The following is a 24,281-nucleotide window of genomic DNA, read 5'->3' as shown; positions in this document are numbered from 1 at the left end:
CGCGGAGTTGCTCTCTTTCTGAATAAAAATTTAGAGTTTGAGATTGTTCAGACAGAAAGCAATCCTTTAGGCCACTAGTGTTGGGCTTCATGCAAATTTAAATCCTTTCATAAACCAATAACTTTTGTTTGCTTTTACGCCCCTATAGATGATAGTCCCCAGATATACGAAGCTCTGTTTCAATCTCTGTTACTGGTGGGTGGAGACATCATTATAGGTGGTGATTTCAATATACTTATGAACCCTAAATTATATTCTAGTTCATCCCTCAAAAGACAGTCCAAACCTTGATCTTATAGGACTATGTTAAACTATATATCAATATTAGGATTGTGTGATCCATGGTGCCTGATAAATCCCTGAAAAACTGAGTTTACCTGCTGGTCTGGGAGGTTTAAATCTTCATCCCGTATAGATTTTGTTTTGGCCTCTAGACAGCTCAAATTTCTCTCGCAGAAATTCTACCATAATCGTTTTTCAGACCATGCCATGCTGGTGATTAATTTTGATTATGAAGAGAACACTCAAACTATGAAAAGGTGGATGTTTAATAAAATTTACTTACTGGATACGAAATGGGTATTTGTGCTAAAATTAGAGATTACGGAATATATCGATCGTAATATAGGTACAGCCCCTCTTCATATAATTTGGGACTCATTAAAGGCCTTTATACGGGGTATAGTCATTAGCAAAGATGCGGCTGAATGGTCTGCTGTGAAAGTCACTAGGAACTCTCTATTACAAAAAATTCAGGATCTTACATTACGTCAATATGGTAAACCAAATGGCGATGCATTAAATCAACTGAGAGAGGCCAAACGTGAACTTAGCACCCACTATTATGAACAAAGTGAAAAGGCCTTCCGAGAACAATCACAAAAAGTACACAAAGAGACCAACTTTACAGGAAAATTTCTAGCTTGGCAAGTAGAGGAGCAGGGGGCTTCAAATATGATTAATTCTTTAAAAGATCCTGTCACTCACATCGATACATTCGTTCAGGCCGAAAAAAATTCTATTATGCTTCAACACTACGATAGAATTTATACAATAAATAGCACCATCGATCACCAAAAATTATCTGATTTCTTGGGGCGTCATGAAATTCCAAGTCTATCTCTGGAAGATCAGAAGCATATGCTAAAACCGTTTGCTAAAGTAGAATTGGAAGCAGTGGTAAAAGATCTGCCATTAGGTAAAGCTTGTGGCCCTGATGGCCTTCCTTCAGAATTCTTTAAAGTTTTTTTTAGCTCTTTTAGTGATTTTTTTTATTATTATTAAACTTAATGCTTAAAGGAGGGCAAATCCCTGAATCCTTCCATGAAGGTACAGTCATTAGTTTTTTGAAAAAGGGGAAGGAACCCAAAGATCCGAACTCATATATACCAATTACCTTACTAAACTCAGACTACAAAATAACCACTAAATTGCTTTCACTTCGCTTTAATATTTTCACGGCGGAGTTGATCCATCCCGATCAAAACAGGTTCATCATAGGTAGACAATTATTTACAAACACACATTCTTTAGTTGAAGCATTAGATTACTTTGACTCATGGGGGATACAGGCCTTAGTTCTTTTGCTGGATGCAGAGAAAGCTTTTGATTTGGTGGTTTAGGACACTCTTTTCTTCATTTTAAGAAAGTTTGCGATTCCACAATATATTATTAATTTAATACAGAATCTGTACACGGGTGCTAGAGCAAACATTATTATAAATAAATCTTCAGTAGGTTCAATATCAGTACAACGCGGCACCAGGCAAGGTTGCCTCTTGTCACCTATTCTTTTTGCTTTTTTTATTGAACCACTAGCTGTTGCCATCAGGAACTGCCTTCAGATCACTCCGCCAGTCACTGCCATGGCCAAGATCAAACTCTACGCAGATGATATCATGTTACTAATCAAACCCGATCTTGCATCACAGATACACATACTAAAAATTTTCGAAGAGTTCGAAACTTTGGGAGGTTATCGCATTAATTAAAAAAATATATATATATTAGTTTGTGGGGGAGCAGACCCAATCATTCATAGAGATCTACAAGACTGCATCATTCAAAACCAAAAAGATATTTGGGGATCTTGTTCTCTCCCAATATCCTAGACTTATATACATTAAATTTTGTTCCATTAATTAAAAAAGTTCAATCAATGATTGCCCGCTGGGATCCTTTACCGTTGTCCATTCTAGGCCGTACCGCTTTGATTAAAATGTCGATCCTTCCACTTTTTAATTTTTTATTTTCATCAATTCCAGTTTATCTACTAGGTTCTTTTTTTTCGAAAATAGAATCTATGTTTTCTAAATTTATTTGGGCAAAAAAACCGCCTAGAATAGACTTACGAACTTTGACTGCAGAAACCGAATATGGAGGTCTTTCTTTACCAAATTTGAAAGATTACTAATACGCATATTTTGCGCAGTACCTAGAGAGATTCAAAAATACAAACCCAGGCCCTGGGTTTTTCATAAAAAATGTTTTCGATTTAATATGTTTAGAAATTCAAATCCCATCCCCTTTGCTTGTACCGAAATCACCCAAATTTGTTCGCTACAAGACTTTAAATTGTTTTTTTAAACGGCGCGATGCTATGCATAAGAGATATTCGCTTCCTCCTATCCACCTAACAACTCCCTTAATAGGAGCCTTTTCATTTTTAAGGATTAAGATAGATCCAATTGTTATAGAAAACTGGGGGCAGGCAGGGTTTAAAACATTATCTGATTTCCTACGGAATGGGACCTGGCTCTCTGTCAATGATATGATATGTTTGATTTCCGGTAATTTGTTGTTAATTGGGTCCTACACTAACTTGATATATCCTACATTGATGCAATTAGACCCCAGTATTATTACTAATAATTCCTCTCCATTAGCATTGGATCTTTTTGTTAACAATGAGATGAAGAAACCTGGGGCATGGAAACAGTGCCTCGCACAGAATAGGGAGGATGAGCTGACCTTTAAAGCTATCCGTAAATGGGACAAAAAGGGAAATCAAGTACTATCAACTGAAATATGGAAAACTATTAACCAATTTAATTTCTGTGTTCTGCGTGGCGCAAATTGGCGTTGAATGCTTTATTTTAGCAAATGGCTATTATACCGCACACCAGTACTTATTTCTAAAATGTACAATAATGCACCGGCCAGTTGTTTCAGACAGTGCAATTGTGTGCGGGACAATTGATCTCATATTATAGCGTATTGTCCTAAAATTAAGTCTTTTTGGGAAGACATTTTTGTTTTTCTAAAAACTTTCTATATGTTATTAATCCCAAGTAATGCAAAAATGCTTTTATTTGGATATGATCCCGAATGTACATTTACAAATTATTTGAAAAAATTGATTTATATCATAATGGCCGTTGCTAGGTCCTTATTGCTACAGAACTGGCGTTCAACAAAAGTTCCAACGTTTTTGGAATGGCTCGAAAAAATGAAAAAGGTTAGGAGAAGTGAACAATTATATGCTACAATAGTCGGTAGTATAAAAAATTTCGAGCAAATTTGGGGTTGCTATTTTGAGTAAATTGTTATTTATTGGGATGAATTCAAAATGAATGTAGTTATAAGCGTTTGTAAATTTTTTTACTTTGAGACATATACTGTATAATACTAAAAACAACCTCAATAAAAAAATATTAAAAAAAAGAACATCTGTTTATAGTAATACAACGTTGTCTTTAGTCGAGGGCACCACAAAATTACCTGAATTTCATGTATGTATTTATTTATAATCTATTCCTTACTTTAATAAATCTGTATTGGTCAACATTAATGATTTTTTTACTGCACACATTGTAAAGGTTTTAATGATAACCATACACAATAAATAAAATAAGCTAAAGTAACTGTTGAATAAATTAATCAATGAAGAGATTTACATGGTGCTCTATAAGTGCATCCTCTGGATTTACTATCTGACAGTAGAACTATTTGACATTAAGAAAACAAGTGGCATTTAGCAATGTTTGCACCACATACCCGGAACATAAATGTATTTTGGAACTTGGAACAGTTGATTCCCCTTCAATATTTTCCGTAGGAGAAGAAAAGATACTGTCATCCTTATATAAGTTATTTTGGCATAAAATACTTTTTTATTTGTTTTAAAACAGGTGTGCCATCCTCTCCTGCAGGGTATATATAGCCTGCAGGTTTAGTCTTCTTTCAGAGCGAAAGTAGGAAAGCAGGCTCTTCTAGGCAGTGAAACGCCTTGCTGACGACTGTGACTGTTTTGCAGAGGTGAGTGAAAGAGTGTCTGGCAGTGCTTAATTAGAGCCTGTGGTGGCTGGTGGGGCACACCAGCACACATTTTTTCTGGGACCGGCACTTAATAATCCTCATTAGACAGTGTCTGAGAGAGGGAAACACACAAAGAGGAAAGAAGGGGGAAGAGAATGAAAACAGGCACAAAGGGAAAAAACAGCAACCTGCAATATTGAAAGAAAGGGGCCGGGTGTGTCCAGTAGTGGATTAAAGAGGCACAAAGTGGATAGACAATAGGCATTTAGTGTGCCAACATTTAATTGCACAGGCCCTGGGACTCTGAGCTTAGGTTTGGGCACTGTTACTCATTCTTTTACAAACTAAGGACAGGAATCTGGTAGTGTACTATTGTGTAGTAAATATCTTTTGACAGGCAATATATCAGCAATGTAAAAGTGTATAGCTAAGAAGAGGTTTAATATATATACATTATACTTTACATTTATAATTTACACACTAACTTCAAATTACTACAACTCACTCACATTTGTGCACAGTGTTGTCAACTGGCTAGCCAGAGTATTTTAACCATGACTAGCATCTTTCCGATGGACTGCTTATACCCTTTTCATAATAAATCACCTATACCATGCTTATACCATTTCATAATAAATCACTTATACATCATAGCCTTCATAACAACACTTACAACATCAACATCTATAATGGCCTAATTTGTATGTACACTGTGCATAGTAGAGTGCCAAGTTATAGGTAATGTAGCCTGGCTAACAAGTTGACAACACTGTATATAGAGGAGTGTAAGTTATAGTAATTTGAAGCTGATGCGGAAATTATAAACTTAAGGAATAGCTATAACCTTATATTTTTAACATTTTTGTGTAGTTTAAGTCGCAGAATACTGCATTACTACCATATTGTTTAGACCGTGTTTAGTCTGTGTTTCTTGTTTTAATGGTACATATAGTGTATTTGATTTTTAATATTTTTTTATTGAGTACTCTGTACTCCGCTATATTTCCCCCTGAAAACACAGAACACAGACTAGATGTGGTTCAAACAATATTTCACCCTTCCAAAATTGAAAGCGTGAAATATATTTTCGGTCAAACTTAGTCTGTGTTAAAGATTTAAGAGGAAATATAGTGCTGGGCATTTGTTTAAAAAAATATGTTTTCTTTTATTTTTGTAAGTACACTGTACTACGCAGACTAAATGTGGTGTAAGCAATATTTCTCCCTTCCAGAACTGAAAGTGCGCAATATTGTGTAGACATACTTAGTCTGCATTCTGGGTTTTACGGTAAAACATAGTGTAGTAGAGTATATTTTAAATTTTTTACACACTTTTATTTCTTTTTTTAAGTCCACTGTAATACACTATATATTTCCACTTAAATCCCAGAATGCTGACTAAATGGACATTCCAAAAACAAATCTGGAAAGAAAATTAACACACTGTAGTATTCTTTATTTCCCCTTTAATATAATGTAGTTATGTTTCTGACACATTTTTCACATATTCATAAAAAAAAATGTAAGTACCGCTGTACATTCTAGGTAGTAATCATAGCAAAACATAAATAATTTTCCATACCACTTAATACTTTAATAATGTGGTAATAGGTAGGAAAAAAATAAAACCTACAACTCACCTATATTTAAGGTCAGCCAGAGTGTAGTGAAAACAGAATGAATGCATTTAATTTGTGTAAAGTCAAACATTAGCCAATCATATAGTGCCTTGTCATGGTCTTGTACTGTCGTATATCACTAAATTACAGAAGTGTACTGCAGCCCAATACATCACTAAAATGTAGTGCCCTATTACCATTAAACTTAACCACATTACATCTAGTATCATATTCTACATTACTGCCAAGTTTTATAAAAATCCCATTGCCCATTTCCGTGCTGCACCTATCTAAAAAGTCTATTAAAAAGGCATTTGTTAAAAAATGCATTTTGAGTCCCCATCCGTTCTTTGTACCCCCCTTTATGAATCACCATGATATTTTGCATCATATGCCAATGTAGAAACAGGGGTAGGTTTGCAAAGGCTGTGGGAGATTTTTCAAATGGGTGCAAAGTTAATAGCTATTAAACAGCTGAGACATTCCTATTTTTGGGAATACTAACTATAACTACAGAGTAGTTACCACCAACGCGTTTCAGTTGTTCAATCATTCTTTGTGAACCTTAAAGTGACTTATTTTCTCCACAGATTAAATGCTTTCCACATGCGTACAATCAAGTACACATAAATGAGAAACTTTCCCTTTTGAGCAATAAATCAAGTGGTTAATTCCTCTATATCCACTGTTTGCATTCACATGTTAGAATAAAAATAAAACCATTTAAAAGCTCAACTGCAGTCCTTGCACTTTTGAAATGCAGTGATAAAAAAATGTTCAATAGCTTCTTTCAGTATTCCTGTGCCCATAACATTTGAGACTGTCACTCATATAAATTTTATCTTTCAAGTTAATGCTCCATTTAGAGCATTGTTCAACTCAATTTAAGAGCGCTATTAGTTCTTTGCCCAGTCTTTAAAAATGTACACATTCTTTAGCTGCCAAAAAATTTCTTATGTGATGCTTGTTTTCAAATTATCCACAACAGGCTGTTAGAGTGCTGTAAATCACAAACAAGCACTGTCAGGCAGTTTGTTGGGGTTTAGGGTGCTGGACTTAGGAATTGTAAGATTTACTATTCCAACACCAGCCTACCTACAGTAGAGAAGGTGTTGGAATAGTAAATCTACTATTCCTTAGTCTAGAGCACCCTCCAGCGCAAGTCGTGGTAACGACTTGCGTTGTAAAACCCTTGCTGTAATGGCACTGCGGTGTAAAACCTGTGTTGTAATGGATGCTCCCCATATTGTAGTGCAGGAGGGCGAGCAAACAAACTAACCAGGCAAGCTGACTTAAGGGTCTATCTTGGCTCCAAGAGCACGTTTTGGCTGAGCTGTCACGAGCTGAGACATGGAAAAAATTTGAATCAAAATCGTGCAACAAACGTTTTATACAAAAACAAAATTACCTTTAAAATTAAAAAAAGTAAATTTCTTTAAACTAACATGTCACTGTAGTTTATCCGATTATATCACTGCATTGAGAGGCATTTAATCAAAGTGATAGCTGGTAAACATGAACTTAGAACCATTTGATGCCGGACCCTCCACCCAAACAACAATACCAATACTAAAGTAAGAAGCAAGTCAGTTGTCATGTTCAACCTTTATGTGGGCTATATATTCTTATTTTAAAGGGAGCAATATTATAGTCCATTAAATCAGAAAGATTATTTTACATTACTCATTCTTGCTTACTTCGAGGGCTTCTCGTATGCAAAAATGAAACAAGTAGTAGGCACGATAAAATAAAATAATTGCCTTGAATCATACAGTTTGGTCAAGTGATGAAGCTGGGTTTCATCCCAAGTTTTTTTGGTTTCAAATTGCATAATTCAGCCCCAAGATTGGTATCCCTTTATTGCTCCTGTTGGGCATCAAAGTTTAATTCTTTGCCTTTCATTCTTCATACATGAGGTTAGAGTGTGGGTAGCAAACAGATGCCACATGAAAGATAGGCTCATATTGGGCTCCGGGCTCAAGAGGAGCTTGAGCTTACCAGTTCCTGGCATATTGCTCAAGCCTGCAGTGGCTCACATTCCGTTGTACTTTACTGTGGGCATTCTGTACCTGAAATAAGCCTGGATGCTGCAGCCAGTGTTATACCTCTTCTGCATGTGAGGATGTTTTAGCTTGCACTGCTGCTGACCATCTATTACCTGTGCTGTGTGTGAGGGGAACTTGTACTACTGCCAAAGGATGTACATTGTGTGTGTGTGCCTACTCACAGACTTGGACTACAGCTTCAGTTGTTTTCCATGTTCTGTGTATGCGACGGAAGCTTGCATTGTTTCTGGCTACCGAACTGTATGTGTTCTATAGGTGTGGTTGTAAGGGAAGTGTACATTCTTGTCTGACGCTGTACCTATTTTTTGTGTGGAATTCTTGCTATGTGAGTAAATCCTGCACTCATACACCCCAGTGCTGTTCATTACACTAGTACCAAATTTGAAATACTGATTATTTTGTTTATCAAAGAAAATTTTAAAATAGTATTGTCCAGTGCCACACTTGTTCAATGTCTTTAAAGGAAGCTTGCACTTGCTGATCCTGCCATACTACACTTGACCGGCCTCAAAATTCCACACCTGTTCCACGTCCACGTCTTTGAATGAAAGTTGCACTGGCCCTGCAGTGCCACACTTGTTACATGTCTTTGAATGAAGCTTGCACCGGCCCTGCAGTGCCATTCTTGATCCATGTGCTTGAAGGAAGCTTGCACAAACTGGCCTTGCAGCAGCACACTTGTTTCACGTCTTTGAAGTTAGCTTACAGTGGCGCGCAGTACCACACTTGTTCCATGTTTCTGAAGGAATCTTGCGCTGATCCTGTGATTCCACGCTTGTTCCATGTCTTTTGGAGAAGACTATGATGCTCTAGACCAGTGCTGTATGTCTTATCTTTGTGAGCCAGGAATCCAATGCACTCATGCTCACTGTTCTCAATTTCATTGTGTTTTAGGTCAGACCAAAAGACTGTTTTGGCTTTCTTGTCAGCCTCATGTTTTCTAAAAAATAATACATAAGCTAACTTGGCACATATTGGCTCAGCCTTTCACTAAGGCATACAACAGCATACATGCAATTGGGCAGTGGATCAGTCCTCTACAGCCATTGGCTTTGCTGCCATTGATTAGCTTAGTAGACAATCACTGGTCTTTAGTATGTCAGGTAGTCTGAGTAACATTATTCTGCCTACCACTCTGTGTTACCTTGCATCCAAAGTAATACGAACTTGGGAGATATTTTCTTTAGTTCAATCCCTTACAGTGCACCTTCAGCTGCAGACTAGTGCTAATTGAGTAATGAGAGTACCAGCATTTCTGCTGCCATGGCTACTGGACAACAACTTTCTTATGCCGGCCAACAGGTATCTCTGCTACACGCATCTTGAAAGGGTATTCTTCATACACAACGTTTTTACTTTTTCCAAATGACAGACCAGTGTGAAGCTTTATGTTTGATTTTTTTGTATTGAAGCACATACCCTCCACTTTTAGTTGACATATTTTTTCTTTTGTTTTTCTTTCTTTCTTTCTTTCTTTCTTTCTTTCTTTCTTTCTTTCTTTCTTTCTTTCTTTCTTTCTTTCTTTCTTTCTTTCTTTCTTTCAGTATGTGTTTGCACTACAAAGATAACTACAACCTTCATTTTCAGGTGGCAAGTGGGATGTTTATTTATGCCAATGCAGTAAAAGCCACAAACATCGAACTTGCATCACCTGGAGTTCTGGTTCAAGAGTGGCTGAAGGGAGATTAAATAGCCTAATTGGAAATTCACTCTTCAGTATAGCTTACTTCAAGCGCTTTGAATTGCACTAGTTGACTGATACAACAGATGCCTGTGCCTCTTGTGTTACCACCTGCCCCAACTCTGCTCCTTCCTGGTGATTGGTGTATCTGTGTGTGAGCATTGTGCTTGTGTGAGTGCAGGATAGCCACCATGTTTTGTGAGAGCAGAGTGACGGATGTGCCTGTATGAATGCAGTATTATCATTATATTTTGTAATTTAGGGTAAGCGGTCTCCGAGTTGTAAAAAGTGCCTGTTTGTGGGTAGAGCAAGGCATATGCCTGTGGGAGTGCATGGGTGTGTCTATGTGAGACCTAACCTATTGGCTTTGCTCATTTGTTTAGGGTTTGACTTTGGCTTGTAGAAATGCATTGCAGGGAGAGGAAATAGAATAGTGTCTATGGGAATGGTACTGAGTTTTGATATTGCAGATAAAGGCTATGTCGAAGAGTGTTTGGGACAGATGAAAGACTGAGATGTCACCATAGTGAGAGAGCCTAGCTACTTTGCTTGCATTAGGGCCCATGGCAACCTAGCAATGCCACTGATGTTTATAGAGGAAAAAGGCCAGATTTACACCTGTTTGGAATTTAGAAAATTATACTTAGCAGGTAAAATCAATTTATGCCTGTGTAATGTCATGCCTCAGGTCTGTACGATTATGAACGTGTAATTCCCACATAAGGGGTGAAAAGAAAATAGGATATAAAAGGTGTAGGTAGCTTTTTGAGGCCATAAAAAGTATTGGCTTTAGGGAGGTGCTTCTGCACCAAGTGCCAAACCTAGGAGCATATTATCAAGGGCCATTCTGCTGCTTTTTTGGCTTGAAAAGCAAAAAAAGCAGCAAAAATCATGATAACAATGCAGGGCTAACATGCATTAGCGCATGTTAGCAGCCGTTTCTCAAACGCCTCGCCTTGCATCGCTAATGAGATGCAAAGTGGGCTTACCTTCAGGGGACAACAGGAAAATAATCGTTGACCTCACATCGAGCTATTTACAAGCCGGCCCACAACACGTGAAGCGATGAAAAAATATGCGCGAACCGCGGATATCGCCGAAAAATAATGTCTGCATAATTCTCGATTTAGCCATGTGCATAATGGCAGGTGGATTATAAGGTTACATCCATTTCTCCCTATTTACAATATTTTCGTCTGCGCAGTTCTCACATCGCTGGTTTCATGCTTTATTGATGGAAATCGTCGTAAATTGCTGGATTCCACATCGCCAGTTGACAAATCGTTGCAAATACGCCGCTAACATGGCGATGTGATCCGGCGATATACAGCGATAATGAGAAACGCGCTAGATGCGTTTAGCGATATATATCGCTTGTTGTTAATAATTCGCACCCAGGAGGGGGAAGGGGGTAGGGGTAGTACCCATTTGTGTTGGAGGGAGACGGGGAGGGTGGTGGACTGATTAGACAGGCTAGGCTTGATAGTCGGGACAAAAGCAGCCCGTAAAGATCATTGTGTGTTCAACAATTTTCAAGGAATAACAACATCTAGATAATTCTAGTGCTTAATGTACTCATTTGAGAAATCTGTGCTTTGTCTAGTAACATTTTTGAGTCATCTTAAAGTAGCAAAGAGGGTTAATGTGCCTGCTGCAAAGCACCAGATATAACATGCAGACTACAGATTAATATTTCGTATAGAAAACTCATTTGGTTACTTCTTTTCTCACAGAGGTGCTTTTGTTACTTACAGTTCATAAGTTACAATCTAGTATAGCACCAGCATCAAAGAGCTGCATGCAAACAGTGAGGCATACATTTAGAACCTTGTCTTGACAGAAATGTGTACTTCCTATTTTCTATGAGTGTAGACAGTCCAACTACTGTTATCCGTTTTAAACCCTTAGTTTGTGTTTCTCCAGACCAAGCACTCTTAAAATACAATGCCTACCAGTATGTATGTCGTGACTCCTAAAGCTTGTAACTCTCCCTGTCAAATCTAACATTTCCTATACTTTGATTAACAAGCTTGTATGATTTATTGTCTCTGTGTAATAAGTGTGCAAGATGTGAAGGGGTTTGACAACATACACTGGGATGAGAATTGCTGTGGAGAGGTGAGGGGCACTGTTGGATGGTGGTAGTAAAGGATGCCATGGGAAAGCAGATGACAAAGGGGTTGTCAACAAAGATTGCTGCACCGGGCGTCCCCAATGACAAAGCTAGCACTGACAATAAACATGAAAGTTTGTGAGTATTGACAAACTACTCTCTGACCTTTTCACACCCTGTAAATGGCCAGAGGTTTGTTTCTTCCCCAAACTGGAATAAAATCCTTTTGTGGACCGGAAGCGGAACAGAAAACCCTGAGGGGGGTGGGAGGGCGGGGTGGGGGTGAGGCTTTCCCAAGGGAGAAAAAAAACTCAAGCAATAGCAACTGCTGTTACAGAATGATGAAGGCTTTTCCAAATGTGAAATTAGTATGTGCATACAATTCAGTATTGGTAAAATGCCTTTAAAACTTTCTTGGCTTTTGTGAATTTTGTCTTGAAATCTGCGACCTGCACAACTTTCCAGATATAGCCGTGCGCAACATTTGTCACTTTGTATGTTTAAAAGGAGATTCAAATCTACACGTGTACTTTTGCACTTGTTTTTTGTTTTTGGTCCTGTCTTAAACGCTGTTTCATGCATCTTCATGACTCCGAAATATTCTATGATGGTTATCAGTACCTAAATTGCATGGCCGCAGACTTCAATCCACGATGTCCTTCGATTCTCAGCACTAACACAGTTTTGTTCTTAGTAGGTCCCAGAATTGAAGATGCTGAAGTACTTTCTGTTGAGTGTCCTCCTGACCATGCATGTGCAGAAGTCTGCTGCTGTCTGTTACTGTGAACCGTCACAAGTACAAAACTGTGAGTGATATGCATACCCAAGTTGAAACTTTGCAGCATGTGGAGCTCTTTTTTGTGTATCCTGAAAAAAAAGTCCTACTATATGAAACCTGAGAGAGGCAATCTGTCCTGTCTAGTGGGCATGAAGGAAGCAGCCAACCCTGACTTCTGTATCATATCTGCAGGCTTTCACTCACAATGGGCATCCACAAGAAAAAACATTTCTAATTATTTAGATACATAAAAGGGTATTCACCTGACACACTGCAGCAAACACTGGCCTCATTTCCCTGCACTTTAACATGTAAAGCAGCACTTCTGACTGCTTAACACATGGTTCTCTTTGATATAGTAGCAAAGTATATTCCTACACCTGGACATTTAAATATGTGAAAAGTATATTTCCAAGGCAGATAGTCTAATGACAAAATGTCCAAAATAAATATCGTGGAATAATTGTAAAGACAGTAAAGAGATACATTGAAGTTTAAAGAATAGGCAACGAATTACCACATGAATAACTGTAATGAAGCAATGCAAGTTGTCTTGAGAAGTTAGGTCTATCAAGCAAAATAGTGTATGCAACTAAGATGTAGCAAATGAACACAAGTCAAACTACAATGCCCATAATGCAATAGCAGAACAGAATGAGAGGAAGGAATGTGAAAGTAATAGAAAATATGAAAGTGAACAATGCTTGGTACTTAGAGTGCTCACAAAATGTGTGTTTTGGCATTGGCAATAACAGAATGAGATTAAATTCCCTGCATTGTAAACACTAAGACAAAACACCTTGTGATACCACCTTGTGATGAATACCTAGAAGCGAATGTGTGTAGATTCCGTACATTATAGTGAGTAATTGCTACAGCAATGTATCGTCCTGTGCATGGTTGGAAAACGCAAACAATGTGGAGAATTATTTACCCTGTGTCTTTTAACACATACCACAACGCAAACATTACACATGAATACTGACCCTGTCTTTTACCACACACACAACGGATGTTAGCATCAACACTTTGTTTTATATATACACTCTGGCAAAAAGTATGATAACACCTGCAGAAATGATAAGTTGTATGGGGCACATTTTTCATACTTTCATCGAGCTTAACAGAGCAAGCCACCTTGCGTTTCTGCCCTGCGTGAAAAGAAAAGGGCCAAATGTGTTGGATTCAACCCCTTCCATGCTGATGACGGCCCCCGTCCGTCATGCATCACGGTGGGCGAGTGCTGATGACGGCTGGGGGCTAGTCATGATCCCGCCCACTCATTGAAATGGCCGCACAGGTGAAGAATTGCGTCCGCGCCCAAGGGGTTAACATCATACGCCGCATTCCTGTCCTTTCCTTGAGCTGGCGCACTTTTGGCTGTCTAGCACCAACACAGGCACCCTTGCACCATGGTGCAAAGGTGCCTGCGTTTTAAGCAGGATTGTTTTTGTGCAGGAAGGGGCATGACGATTTGGCCGGCCGGTATAGCACAGTCCAGGTGGAGAACATGCACCGGCTCCCACTACCTGTCTGTGCACCGAACCAGGCAGCTCAGACCAATCACAATGCTGCTGTCATGCGGATAACAGCAGCATTGTGATAGGCTTAGGGGACTCTGGAAGCCTGTGTGCTTCCTTTGTCAAATGAAGAGGATGAAGGATAGGCGGCCGCAGGTAGGTAAGTGAATTTTCTTTTAACTACCCCCTCACCACTACTGCTCCATAGCAGCCCCTACTGGATTTATCAAGCCTTTGAGGGCCAAGCAAGGTGGTCTTGTGTGACTTAATAAATCTGACTTTGGTGTTGTGTCGCACTTGTGCCCCCTTGCGTGGTGCAAGGGTGACGCAACACTATGATAAATATGCCCCTAAATCTCCATATTTTGCAAGTATTAATGAGGAATAAAATATAGACAGACTCAAACTTACCTTAGGGTTGTGGTTCTTAACTTTTTGACTTCTGTAGAATCCAACTCAACTAATACTGGAATCAGGGGACCACTAATGAATCATTATTGGAATCTAGGGATGCATTACTGGAATCTGATGCATTACTGGAACCTGGGAACTCAGCTTATGCAATTTGAATCTCACAACAATGTAAAAGAATGAACAAACAGGCATTCATCAAACAAAAGCACCAATACTCAAAGGATGAAATATTTTAGATCATTCATAAATATAAAAAATCAACAATTTCAATTTAATGGAAGGGTTTTAGCTTCTCCAATTTGAACTCACGCCACTTTTTGTCCATACTACATTCTGTTTGATGCAATTGCATAAATCCTATAAACCAATCTGAGTAAACCAACTTAATATTTAGCTTCAAATTCTAAACTCCTTCATATATATTCTTAACTTTTACATTTTTACAATTTTCAATGGGGGCGCTAGAGGGCGCAAAGCAAAATGGGTGCTCTTTAGAGCTGCTCTGCCGGCCAAGATATTAATCCGATATTTATCCTCGCCATCCTGCCCGCACCCTGCTGAAACTGACACTCACGCTACCTGCAGGAACTACAGACTGACTTGGTCGGACGTTGTGGGCCAGAACTTCGCTGTTACGAGGACTACAGGCTGAGGGCTCTGGGCACTCTCTGGACAATGTGGCGGTGGGGGACGGGCTCTGATCGAGAGAGTAAGGTAGGACGCGGCTTGCTGTGGTGGCGGGCTGCAAGTGCCAGAGTGTGCTTGGCTCCCTGGGCCTGTGCAGCACGACCTAGGGGGCTGATGGCTGCCCTCCGATTACTCGCAGTGGTGATTGGGAGACCGTGCTGCTTCAGAGTCTCCGCTTGTGCGGCATGTGGGCGCCGTACTCCCCTAGGGGGCTGGGTCGCATCCTCTGGCTTTGCGGCGCACTAGCGGGCTGGAGAGGGCCTGATTGCTTGGTCACTGGAGATTGGGCTATGTTTCCAGGGGCCTACGAGATCGCTGTTCCCCAGTAGACTGCCTGGCCAGCTGTATCCTTGGGGCGTCTGCCTCCTTAACACCAGAGGGGGCCTCTCTACAGAGCATCATCCAGCGAGCCTTCTTGAAGACGAGATCCTTGCTTGTCCACTGCAGCTGTAACATTCCCTGATGGCGAGCCCCCCCACCTTCCTGCTAAGACTTAATTGCCGTCCTTCTCGAATTTCGTGCCTGGAGGCGGTATGGGCTGGGGCACAAACTTGCTCTTGTGACTCCCACTGTGGGGGGGGGGCGAGGAGGATACCAGCCTGCTCCTGACACCCTTGTGCCCTGGGGGGCCCTTGAGACGTCCTCTATATGAGGTTCCTTTGCCTGCTAGCGCTCTGAGACCTTCGGGTGATTTATGCGCGATACAAATGCAATAAAATGGAAATGGAAATATTGTTGTGTGCCTTCTTGTGTGAATCTGGGCCTGCTGTTCACCCTCGTCCTGGCTTATTCAAAGTTGAGGGCCTCACTGGCGACCTACCTACCTAGATTTCTGCATTCTGGTGATCGTTCACTGACTAGGTGTGACAATATCCTAGCCTTACAGAATCAAGGGTGCTGGACCATGCCTTCTAGGCACACTGGGTGATTTATACTGACTAATGGGCCGACGTATGGAGTGAGCCCTGCATTGTGTTGCTGTTCTTGCAATCTGTGCCCTGGTCGCACTCTGGCTGGGTTGGCTTGGCAGTTATTTACGTGGTGATCCTCATTGAAGACACACAATACATTTTTGCTGAGAGGTGGGTTGTGTTCCTATTGCAGCACTGGGGGACCTGTATTGTGTTGTTACACCTGTGCACCGGATCACTCTGGACTGTGCCACTGACATGGGCAAAAGTGAGCGTGGCCAACCGCGCCTCACTTTTTAGCCCCGGAAAACCGGCAGAGCTACTCAGCATGCGGCCTCGGACTCTGAGATTGACCCACAAAATGACCACCTTACTAATATAGATAAAACCTGTCTTGCTGAACAGGCCAGCTTGCAGTCCATCGATGGCAAAATCGATCACCTAAATCTTCGCATGGACCAAATGTCGTCTAAACTAGACAAGCATGCTCAGCGGTTGGGGAGGCGAAGACTCGCATTTCAGACAACGAGGATGGATTGCAGCAAGTCACGAGCAAGGCAGCCTTAATGGAGAAAGTCCTGGCGGTTGTATGACGTTTCAATGCATGCTTTTAGCACTGCATGCCTTTACAACGCAAGTCGTTACAACGATAGTGGAATAGTTTAATTTTCTATTCCACATCCAGTCTCCGTGGATAGTAGGGAAGGTGTTGGATAGAAAATTAAACTATTCCCTATCTAACAGCGCCCTCCAGCGAAAGTCGTTGTAACAACTTTCGTTGAAATTCCTGCGTTGTAATGGTAGTGCATGGTAAAATTTTCGTTGTAAACGATGTTCCCCAGTCCTGGCTGTCATACAGGCCCGTAATTAAGATTTAGAAGCCAGATCGCAACGTAACAATGTGCGGATTTTTGGTCTTCCAGAATCTATGAACACAGGCCGCCTTGAGACCTTTGTTGAGAAACTCTTGCAGACATCTACGGAGCAGAGCAGTTGTCCCAGGTTCTCACTGTGGATCTGGCTCATCGTTCCTTGGCTGCACGTCCCCTCTGGGTGCCCTCCTTGCCCTATAATTGCTTCCCTTTTAAACTATAGAGACCGGGATGCGGTGCTCCGCTTGGCGAGAGAGAAGGGTGCCATCGTCCATGAAGGGAATACGCTTGCCTTTTACCCTGACTTCACCATGGGGGTGCAGGAGGCTCGCAGGGAGTATCAGCCTGCCAAGAAATTGCTAATGGCCGCGCACATACCATATGCCATGCTTTACCCGGCGAGGTTGCATGTGGAGGACAATGGAAAATATAAATTTTTCACTTGCTGGAAATTGGCTTTTCCATAAGGAGATGGGCCAAACTGTGTTGAAGTCAGCTTTCCTAGAAATGACTGACGTGGAGATTATTTGTGGCTTACGAGTAAAGGAGAGGTATTCCTGTAATGAGAAGGGTGATATGAATAAGGGCACAATAAAAAACAGGGCACTCTATAACACTTTGTTCCTCTGCATGCTACACCCCTGCAATTTATTATACTCCATGGTACTGTACTATACATGACGCCACTTCACTATATGACACGTTAGTCCACTCTATGCTATGCTACGCCACTCCACTTTACTACACTGTGTAACAGTTTAGCCCATTGTACGCCTTTGTATGCCCCTTCACTCTACCACACTCTACTGTACTCCATAAAACTGCACTCTCCAACACTCTCCTACACTTGTGCCACTTTACGACACACACCATGCTACACTGTATGCCCCTACACTACACTGTGCAACACTGTCCTCCACTCTATACCATTCTAGGACATTCTACTCTACTCTATGCCACTTGCCGACACTCCACTCCAAAACATTACATGACACCTAACTCCACGACACTACATTTGATGATACTCCATGGTACGACACTCATCTGTACTGTATGACATGCCAGTTGACTGTACAATCCACCACTACACCAAATTCCACTATACGACACATAAGGCCATTCCACTATATAACACTTTACTCCACTGTATGCAACGCCACTCTACTCTACTCTACTCAACTCCACTGTACTCCACTCTACAACACTAAATTCTATGACGACACACTGTAGTACAATGTCCTTTATTATACTTTACAACACTACACTCAAACCACATTCAGTTAAATGACACTTGACACTGCGATTTGAAAGACATTTTATAAAAAAAAATTAAAACCATTTAAATGTAATAAAAATAATAAAGGTTAAAGCAAAGTTGTAGTTAGTAAAACTTTATTTATTATTTATATACAAACCCAACTTAAATTACACAACCAGGAGAAATTATAAACTTATATGTATGACTTAAATTTCTAATTCACACACCACTAGTTAGAAGTTACACCTATAATTCACGCACAACCTTTAATTTACTATACTCTCCACACTTCCATACGCTTTCTTCTTGCATCAATTGCCAAATTACATTAACCATAAATTCTCATTGCCCCATGCACTCTGTTCTGAGAAATTATGTAATTTCAGATGATAAGTCTTATTATAACTGCTATCATTTCACATTCTATAAGTTAAATAATATTCAAAGGAATAACCAGTGCATGGAGAAAGGGTGAGGTATAGTTATCTCATTCAATGATGGAATAATGTGGAAGGAAGCTAAGAGTTTTGAATAGTTTATTGCGTGAATATTAGATTTTCTATGGTACTTCTTGAGGGAGATTTAAACAAAAGGAAATCAGCACTCTTCACATCTCACAGTACGGGCTGATGGGCTGCTTTGGTTCTTTTTCCAAAGAACATAACCTTGAATGATTCTGCTTTCATTTCATAAATTTCTTATTTTCTCAATGAGCATAGGAATTTTTAGAGGAGAAGGAATATGGAAAGGAGAACACCCTTTTACTGGGACTGGTCCAAGACTTTGATTTTGCTTTTACTCCCCTCAAGAACTGATTTTTCATATAATTCAGTATTCAATAAGTACACCTTTCACCAGTTGGCTCAAGCCAGGGCCTTCACCTGATTACATAACAGTCTTTTTAGTCAGTGTTGTGACCTTTGGTTGACCCTTTTTTGTGCAATAAGAAAGATTTTACTCTGCCAACATTCTTCGTCTCTAGTATCTGTCCCCTGATTTGTAAACAAGGGCAGGGAAGCATGTGAGCCAGAGTATATCAGGCATACACAGTATTTGTTAGTCCACCAGCAAAAGCAAAACAATCAAATTCTTGAATGGCATGACATGGGAACAACGTGGTTTCACGAACTGCAACATCAGAAATGTTGTCTACCTTATCACTTGCCCATGTGCCAAAGAATACATTGGAATGACTTCTAGACCAGTCAAGATTCATATTGGTGAACTTCGAAGCAACATATGTTGCAAAAAAAAACACGACTAAGATGGCCTCCCACTATCTAACCATGGGCCATGGTATTCAAGATTTTCAGTGGACAGTGGTTGAATCAATTGAATTCGAGAAAGATCTCCTTGAGAAAGAGCAAAGATGGGTTTTTCGTCTTGGGACACACATCACAGGGCTGAATGATGACATACCCTGGGCCCAACTGAGCCAGTAACAACCTCTATCAGGAGATCAAAACCCTATAAGAACTGGTTGTGGTCTCTTCAACTTGAACTGGTCACACTAGCTATAGGCTGTTTGCACTCTGCATGCTACTGTAGAGTAAGGATTAATTGCACAATGATCTGTCTCTACTTTGCACTCGTGTGTGTTGGCATTCCACTTTAATCACACAGCGATCGTTCTGAATAAGTTAGGGCCCAAGTGTTCCTTACCCTACATCAGTATTGATTAACTGTTTCCAAAAATATGGCCCCACTGTGTTCCCTACCCTACATTAGGATTGATTATCTTTTGGCTAGTATGCGGCCCCATAATACGTATTGACGTGAAGCTTGATACTGGATCCATGAGGCCACCCTCCAGACCTGATCCAACTATACAACTGAATATAAGGTTTCTTCAATGAGACACCTTCACCCCAATACCGCCATTTTGCGCTTTCTAGGCAAGCTGTCCGCCTCCTTTTTCGAATCCTGATTCACTGCCCGTAGCACATACAGGCATCTCTGCATTAACAGATCCGCATGCAATTGCCAAGTTGTCTAGCCTACAGATTTCACAACCAGTTCAGTTTCACCACTGGCCTCTCCAAGATGGCGCCCGTGTTTTTGATCCTTGATATTGTTCCAAGATGGCTCCCGTTTCCGTCCACCTTCCTGAGCTTACACCGCTCTAGTGTTCTGCTGAATCAGCCGCACCTCCCAGGTACAGGTGCTAGTAATTATCAAATTGACTCTAGTATATAACCGCATGCTCCTCTCCTTCTTCTCACACCACGGAAGCCAGGATGAGGGAGGATGCGAGGACTGCTTGTGAACTAGTAAGTATGGCATAGCTGCTTTAGGGAGCCTTATGCTTAGACTTTTAACACCTGCTACCATGACCTTACTCTAAACCACGGCATGCCCAACTTTTACTTTACCAACAGATGGAAGTTCCATGTACCCCTCTTCCAGACCGGCTCATGGGGCACTGACTCCTTAGTCTTTTAATTTTACAGATCACCATGGACTTGTACAGAACTTCACGACATAGAGAGTGTGTTTTATGTTGAGTGTTAGTTTTGTCTTGTAGTGTTTTTCCTTTCACCTACAGGTCACAGCACCTAAGTGTATCTTACCGGCAAATCGCAAGGTCAACATATATGTCACCATCTTTCCTTCCACAGGTGATATATGAACGCGCATTGGGATGCGCAGTAAATACTTACGTGCTCTTTCTTTATCTTTGCAGGCCCACGACTCAGAAATACTGACAGGGCTATAACTGTTCAAAATTGAATGCCATATTGCAGTTGTATTATAATCTATACACTTGTATATACACATAGCACACATTGTTTCCAACCTTAGTGAGTGACAGAGGGATCTGACACCGTCCTGATGAAGAGGCAGTCACCCTCAAAACATGTTGACAACACCAGGAGAACTAGCCCATGGTTAAGCTAGATTGTCTCTGCCACACTATTTTTAACGATATCAGTCTATGACTAATAAAGAATATTTTGCTTTCATAAGGCCAGGTATTCTTATAAATCTCACTTTTCCATATCACTCCAGACCCTACTCACACTCACTCAATACACTTCACATAGCACTTACAATATCTAAGTGCTCCAGCGTAGTCGCTAGTCATAGCACACCTCGTCCCGCAGCGGGGCGGGAAGACCCCGATGATGAAGCATGACGCCAAGGGCCCTTTTGGTGTGAGAGGGGTATTGCAGCGGGATGCCTGGCTTTCACCTTGCGGATACCCTGCCGGGGTTATCTCACAGGGGAATACCAGGACGGGTTCCCTAAGCAAGCGCTTAGAAACCAGTGGTGATTTGCGCTATATAAATTCCTGTACATTTACATTTTAACAAATACTGTGTATGCATATTAGCAAGGGCCATATCGCCTCTTTAGCGGCACTTTTTGCCGCTAAAGCTGCAATATTTTGATCGCCCTATCAGCAAGCTATCACTAACAGTAGTTGGCGACAGCTTTTAGGCGATAGGGACTGGTTTGGGGCCCGCTTTCATTACAGCGATATTATAGCAAATGACATGCAAAGTGGGCGAACCTACACTGTTAGCGACTAAAAGCAGTCGCTAACACAGCTATCGTCTATTAGCAAGGCAGGCAAAGAGATAAAAAAATTGCGCTAAGCGCGATTATCGCTAAAATCTAACGTCTGCTAAAAACATTACTTACCTGTTTATACAATGGGAAGTGGATTGTCAGGTTAAGTCCCCATTGGCGTTAATGCGTGAATATCGCTGGATTTCCAGCGATATTCACGCATTTCGCCGCTATCGCTGGATATTTTAGGACAATGGACAAAAACGTTGCTAATAGCAAGTTTTCTATGCCAACATATCCAGCAATAGATAGCGATAAAAAAATTGCGCTAAGCGCATTTTGCGATAAATATGGCTATTCCTTGCTAATATGCCCCCATATCTATTAAAACATTATGTATCAACAGGAAGCATCTTCCACACAAGTCTTGTTCTTAACCCTATCTCTTCGTCCTTAATGAGCAAGCTTTATAGAACTTACTTGATTAAGCTTAACAGCTTTAGATGGTACTCATTGTTAATCTCCAAAACGGCCTGTAGACAGACTTGCTATCAGCTTGAAGACAAAATGTCATGGCTGTTTTACAGTGCTTTATACTGGGATTAATAACTAGCGGCCTAAGATATTTATTTCCTTGGCTAAGGCATTTAAGACTGGTCTGGTGGGGTGTAAAATCCGCTTGTCTGGGATCAATTCAAGAGACACTGACACTGGTCATCAGAGCTATTTAAAAGAGAGGTGCAGGGAAAGTTCTGTAAGATTCGGCGCAAGAGAGGAGACTAGGGGGCAGATGTATCCACATCCGTGTTTGCGATTCTCAAATAGTGATTTTTTGAGAATCCCCATTTGAGAATTGCAAAATGGGATGTATGTAAAAGATCACAATTTGTTTGCGAATTCTTAGTTTTCCTTAATTGCGATTTGCAAATTGCGAAATCTTAATTAAATAATACTGAGGCATATGTATCATCTGTTTTTTTAGTAGCAAACGTTGCAATTCGCAAAAAAGCAGCATTTGCGTCTAAAAAAATGGAAAATGCGATGTATGATTGAAATCGCTTCGCAAAATTAAGGAATCGCAAAATTTGTGATTCCTTAATTTTGCATCAGCATTTAAGGAATTGCAAATTACGATTCTTTAAATTCTATGTATGAAGCATCCAAGTTGTGCGATTTCTAATTAAGAATCACATATTACCACCAACTTAAAGTTGGTGGTAATTTGCGATTTCTTTCACAAATGCACTTTTGCCATTTGTGAAGGTGCCATGTGGCAAACATACATGCCCTTAGGGCATATATGTGCGCCATATGCGCACACATGTGAATTTCAAGGGTGCATCTGGGTGTCCTTATGACACCCTTGCTCCCTTGAAATTATTCTCAATTTGCGATTCTCAAATTGCGAATCGCAAAATGAGAATAATTTCCCATTCATTCCTATGGCCTCCTGGCCCATGGAAATGAATGGGAAAGTATTCCTTAATTGCGATTTCTCAATTTGTGAATGGCAATTAAGGAAAACTAAGAAATCGCTAAAAAATTGTGATTTTTTACATACATCCCATTTTGCCATTCTCAAATAGCGATTCTCAAAAAATCGCTATTCGAGCATCGCAAACACGGATCTTGATACATCTGCCCCACTTTCCTGTTCATTTCTATGGGCCAGGAGGCCCATAGGAATGAATGGGAAGTTATTCTGAATTTGCGATTCGCAATTTGAGAATCGCAAATTGAGAATAATTTCAAGGGTGCAAGGGTGTCATAAGGACACCCTGATGCACCCCTGAAATGTACGTGTGTGCGCATATGTCGCACATACATAAGGGCATGTATGTGTGCCACATGGCACCTTCACTAATGGCAAAAAGTTCAATTGTGAAAGAAATCGCAAATTACCATCAACTTCAAGTTGGTGGTAATTTGCGATTTCTTAATTAGAAATCACACACCTTGGGTGCTTTATACATAGCAGGAATCGCAATTTGCGATTCCTTAAATGCTGATGCAAAATGAAGGAATCTCAAATTTTGTGATTCCTTAATTTTGCAATGCGATTTTAATCATATATCGCATTTTCCGTTTATTTATTTGCAAACACTGCTTTTTTGCGAATCGCAGCATTTGCAACTAATAAAACTGATGATACATATGCCCCTAGGTCCAGAAACGGGGATTCTCTTCCAACTAAAAATGCTGGGTTACCTAGGCGAAGAAGCTATGGAACCCAAGATGAGACCATAGAATCGAAACAGGAACAGTACAAATACCACACCTACTTAATAGGAAGTAACTTTGACAGAAGAGGGGTAAAAAACTCCGGAGCAGCTGCTACAAAAAGCTGAAGGGAAGGACTTGGAAAGTGGCGAAGTGCAAGGCGACTTCCCTCAGTCTGTTAGAGCTAATAAACTTGTCGCAAAAAAAGATAACGCGGTACAAAAGGGGGTGGTGATGGACGGAGCATCTGAACCAATCAAACACTCACACCCAGTCAACAGACCTGGGTTTAATCCATCCCCGTTCTTTAGCCCACTTTAGCCCCAGTTCAGACAAAAAAAGATAAGTCACAAGAGTCAACGAGTGCAGCTCT

At 40.5% G+C, this 24,281-nt stretch overlaps 1 protein-coding gene across 2 annotated transcripts in view; it reads left to right on the top strand.

The window, feature by feature from the left end:
- The first annotated feature begins 4,183 nt into the window (after window positions 1-4,183).
- LOC147705953 (uncharacterized) overlaps window positions 4,184-24,281 on the top strand; it is a 351,159-nt gene continuing 331,061 nt past the window's right edge. Inside the window, exons 1-2 of one of the 2 annotated variants that reach the window (XM_086929009.1) lie at window positions 4,184-4,257; window positions 12,433-12,541. In XM_086929009.1, coding sequence (XP_086785135.1) covers window positions 12,448-12,541 — 94 coding nt within the window. In that variant the 5' untranslated portion in view covers window positions 4,184-4,257; window positions 12,433-12,447. Of the gene's footprint in view, window positions 4,258-12,429; window positions 12,542-24,281 lie in introns of both variants that reach the window. The other variant, XM_086929010.1, reaches the window with a different exon arrangement.

The sequence above is a fragment of the Lissotriton vulgaris genome, chromosome 7, assembly GCF_964263255.1.
Source record: "Lissotriton vulgaris chromosome 7, aLisVul1.2, whole genome shotgun sequence".
Lineage (NCBI taxonomy): Eukaryota > Metazoa > Chordata > Amphibia > Caudata > Salamandridae > Lissotriton > Lissotriton vulgaris.
Note: the sequence above shows the minus strand (reverse complement) of the source record. Positions and strands in the feature narration are given on the sequence as shown.